Source organism: Budorcas taxicolor, chromosome 7, assembly GCF_023091745.1.
Source record: "Budorcas taxicolor isolate Tak-1 chromosome 7, Takin1.1, whole genome shotgun sequence".
In the NCBI taxonomy this organism is placed as follows: Eukaryota; Metazoa; Chordata; class Mammalia; order Artiodactyla; family Bovidae; genus Budorcas; species Budorcas taxicolor.
Window position 1 is genome coordinate 9014966 of NC_068916.1, and position 4707 is coordinate 9019672.

General features: G+C 45.7%; 1 protein-coding gene across 1 annotated transcript; it reads right to left on the reverse strand.

The window, feature by feature from the left end:
• Window positions 1–3402: 3402 nt before the first annotated feature.
• LOC128051132 (olfactory receptor 10H4-like) lies at window positions 3403–4341 on the reverse strand. Its single transcript, XM_052643623.1, has one exon. The coding sequence runs from the start codon at window positions 4249–4251 to the stop codon at window positions 3403–3405; it is 849 nt and encodes a 282-aa protein (XP_052499583.1). The 5' UTR covers window positions 4252–4341.
• Window positions 4342–4707: the final 366 nt, after the last annotated feature.

Consider the following 4707-nt stretch of genomic DNA (forward strand, 5'->3'; position numbering starts at 1 on the left):
ACTTCTAAGGTAAACTATGAACTTCAGTTAATAATAATTGATCCATTATAATCGATCCACAGTAAGTGCCAGATTATTACATTTGCTCAATAAGTAACAGCATCCCAGGCATCAAGACACCAGGTATCTGTAGTATCCCTCTGTCCCAAGATCATGACAACCAAGCTATCTCTGAACATGTCCAATGTCAACTGTAGGACAGAACCACCCCAGATTAAGAACTGCCGACCTAGGAGCAGCAAAGCGAACCTAAGCTGGGTGAGAACCAATGATTCAGAATGGGTAAACAGAGAAGAGCCCCAGCAGCCTCTTGGGAATGAAATCCTCTCTTTTGGACCTTCTCCCCAGTCCTGACTCCATCCCCAGGCTGGCCAGAGCTACCCACAACTGTCTGGTTCTGCTTTCCTACCCTCTCCCTTCTGATTGCCCTCAGCCTGGCCTGCCTCTTCCATGAAGCAGTCAGCAGAGAAGGGCAGACGATGCTTTCCTGCCTGATGCTCTCAGTGATGCCCGCAAGCAGGGATGGAGCCGCACCTCGGGCTCCTGGAAGTGATCTTGTGTGCTTTATCCCCGCTGTGGGTTTCCAGCAGGCTGCTCCCCAGGAAGCCAACCTAGAAGCTTTGTCCTCAGGGTCTGGGGAGTCAGAGACGGACTTCAAGGGGCCTTGGGGAGCTTGTAGCGTCTACTCTTTCATCTCATTATCCACATACACAAAGGTCATGAGTCTCTCCTCTGCCCAGAGAGGCATGAGCCCCTGCTGAGGGCTGAGGAGCTCCCAATCGTGGGGGGAGACAGGGCTGGAGACAGATGTCCTCAATCCACTGGGGTCAAGGTAGGGTCAGAGGGAAAGCAGAAGCTGGAGGAGCCAAGAGTGAGATTGTAGGACCGTGTCTTCAGGAGATGACAGCTAGGTGGTTTTCAGAATAAGAGTCATTTGGAGCTGGGTCTTGGAGAGTCATTTTCCTTGTGTAACATATGTCTTCTGGCCAAATTGGCCAAAAGTTACCTCTTCTCCCAATCAAATTCTATCCTATTCCCATAGTCCTGGTAGTTCAAACCAGAGAGTGTGATATTCACATAGGTCTCCCAATGATGTCATAAAACATAACTATATGGCAGAAAGCAAAGAAGAACTAAAGAATCTCTTGATGAAAGTGAAAGAGAAGAGTGAAAAAGTTGGCTTAAAACTGAACTTTCAGAAAACTAAGATCACGGCATCCAGTCCCATCACTTAATGGCAAATAGGTGGGGAAACAGTGGAAACAGTGAGAGACTTTATTTTCTTGGGCTCCAAAATCATTGCAAATGGTGACTGCAGCCATGAAACTAAAAGATGCTTGCTCCTTGGAAGAAAAGCTATGATCAACCTAGACAGCAAATTAAAAAGCAGAAACATTACTTTACCAACAAAGGTGCATTTAGGCAAAGCTATGGTTTTTCCAGTAGTCATGTATGGATGTGAGAGTTGGACTATAAAGAAAGCTGAGCGCCAAAGAATTGATACTTTTGAACTGTAGTGTTGGAGAAGACTCTTGAGTGTTTCTTGGACAGCAAGGAGATCCAACCAGTCTATCCTAAAGGAAATCAGTCCTGAATATCCATTGGAAGGACTGATGCCGAGTTGAAACTCCAATACTTTGGCCACCTGATGCAAAGAACTGACTCACTAGAAAAGACCCTGATGATGGGCAAGATTGAAGGCAGGAGGAGAAGGGGACGACAGAGGATGAGATGGTTGGATGGCATCACTGACTCAATAGACATGAGTTTGAGTAAGCTCTGAGAGTTTGTGATGGACAGGGAAGCCTGGCGTGCTGCAGTTCATGGGGTCGCAAAGAATCAGACACGACTGAGGGACTAAAGGGACTGACTGATTTGGTCATTTGGTGTTGTCCTGACATTCTGATTAGACTGTCTTTTGTACACCAACGACATGACTGGTGGCTGTGGGTTTATCCTTTTATAAAAGGTTTATCTTCTGTAAAAGATCTGCCTCAACCCAAGTATTTGGCCTCATCTTTGAGTTAATTGACATCCCACATCAGGTTCCCTTTCTTGGTCCTCAGTGATATATATTCCCAAACAGCAGTGTGGGACTCAGATAGACATAAAGTGCCTCATGATTCCCTCCATCCACATTTGTGTGACTTCCACCAACATTTCCCATCTGCATACTGAAGATACCCATCTTTGGCCTCTGACCTCTCTTAGTATAATCTTGATACAGCATTCTGTTTTTAACACACTTCTCAAAGGGGTGAAAGTATAATACAGTAGTAAAAATTGATTTTACTGAAAATTCTGTGTGGGAAAGGAAGATGCCCTGGAGAAAAAAATGGTAACCTACTCCAGTATTCTTGCCCGAAGAATCCCATGGGCAGAGGATAGAGGAGCCTGGCAGGCTACAATCCATGGGGTCACAAGAGTCAGACATGATTTAGCAACTGAACCACCACATGTGTGGGAAAAATAGAAAGAGATTTCCATAAGATGTTGAATAATAACACCCTTTGATATGTCTATGTTCTTACTAAGGACCCATTCCTCTTCCTTTTCTCTCCCCTCCCATTCTTTCTCTGTCTCTTCCTTCCTCCCTCCAGCCTCTTTCCTTTCTTCTCTTTCTTCATATGCAGATTGCTCTGTTAACAACCTCCTTCTGTTCCTCTCATCTTGCCCAGATTTTGCCCCATATATGCTTTAATCAATTGAATGATCAGATCTAATGACCTCAAATACTACTTGCCTGCTTTGTCTCTCCCTCTCTGTTTGTCTCTCCCTCACTCTCACAGTTGCTCTCTACTTTGAATTTCTTCCATAGTTCACTCAGTTCAGCTCAACAGAAAGACTTCCTTTTCTGTCTATAACTCCAGAACCAAGTAAGAAACTGTGAACAGTAAGCCATTTTCTCTGACAATTACTTTATTTTCCACTGTACATGTGTAATAATTAACATATGTCAATAATAATAAAGCACTAGGCACAGTACTTTATGCATAAAATGACTCAATTCTGATGGCATTTATGACTATCTTTAGGTTATTTTGTTTATTCTTATCTTTGAGGATGGGGGAATAAAATCTTCTCCTTGCTGTCTATTCAAGAAGAACCACATATGTCAGGGTCCTCACTCATTCTTCTGGTGGGCTCCTCCTGCCTATATAAAGATAAGATATTCTTAGGCATAGACAATGGGATGAAGTTCCTCTCACTGGAAATAATTTAAAGATTATGATGATAGAACTTATGGAAGAGAGGGAAATATCGGAGAAAAACAAACAGTATGCATGAAACTGCATTGGAGTATGGATACTCTACAGACCTGAATCATTGCATGAGTTCTATGGAGACAGACATTATTAAGCCCAAAGCTTCTGTCACACTTCCATACCACGTAACTAGCCATCAGGAAGTTAAAGCACAGAAAGTTCTGCGGAAGCTTCTCTGTATGGCATTTTTCAGCTCTTTATTCCTGAGACTGAAAATGATGGGGCTAAGAAAGGGGGTGAAGACTGTGTAGGTGGTGGCCATGAGCGTGTTACTGTCCATGGAATGGGGGCCTTTGGGCTTGAGGTAGATGATGGACGCAAAACCGTAGTGCACGACCACTATGGTGAGGTGGGAGACACAGGTGGAGAAGGTCTTGTGCCGGCCCTCAGTGGAGGGGATCCTCAGGATGGCAGCCACGATGAAAACATAGGAGAGGAAGATGAGGAATAAGCAGCCCATCAGGGCCGTGACACAAAGCAGAATCACAGCCATGGAGACAGAGGCTGTCTCCTTCCCACAGGCCAACTTCAAGAGGGAAAACACGTGGCAGAGAAAATGGTGAATCACATTAGACCCACAGAAGGTGAGGTGAAAAATGATCAATGTCAACATCATCCCCATGACTGAGCCACCAGCCCAGCAACAGGACACAAGACGGGCACAATCACGGGTGCTCATGAGCACGTTGTAGCGCAGGGGGTGGCAGATGGCCACGTAGCGGTCGTAGCCCATGATCATGAGCAGGAAGGAGTGGGTGAAGCCAAACGTAAAGGAGAAGAACATCTGGCTGGCACAGGCCACAAAGGTGATGGAGCGGTGGGTGGAGAGCATGTCGGCCAGCATGCGAGGGGTGACTGCAACAGTGAACAGAATCTCAGAGATGGAGAGGGCACACAGGAAGAGGTACATGGGGGTGTGGAGGCTGTGCTCCCTCCAGATGGTGCCCATGATGAGCAGGTTCCCCAGGAGTGTGAACAGGTACATCAGCAGGTACAGCAGGAAGAAGGTGGGCAGAAGCTGCTGAGGGAAGTTGGAGAAGCCGACGAGGATGAATTCAGACACTGTGCTGTAGTTCTGAGCAGACGAGGATGCTGCATCTGGTGAGATCAGAAGCAAGATGAAGGCACAGTGGTTACAACAGAGGCTCTTCCATAGATTAATGGTCAATTGAAGAGCTCTATACTATATAACTTCCTAAGCTTCCCTGGTGGCTCAGATGGTAAAGAATATAGCTGCAATGTGGAAGACCCAGTTTCCATCCCTGGTTGGGGAGATCCCTTGTAGAAGGGAATGGCAATCCACTCCAGTATTCTTGAATGCAGAATTCCATGGACAGGGGAACCTGGCAGGCTACAGTCCATGGGGTAACAAAAGGTCTCCCAGGACTGAGCCACTAACACTTTCACTTCATAATATATAACTGTTTTTTAAACTTGTCTG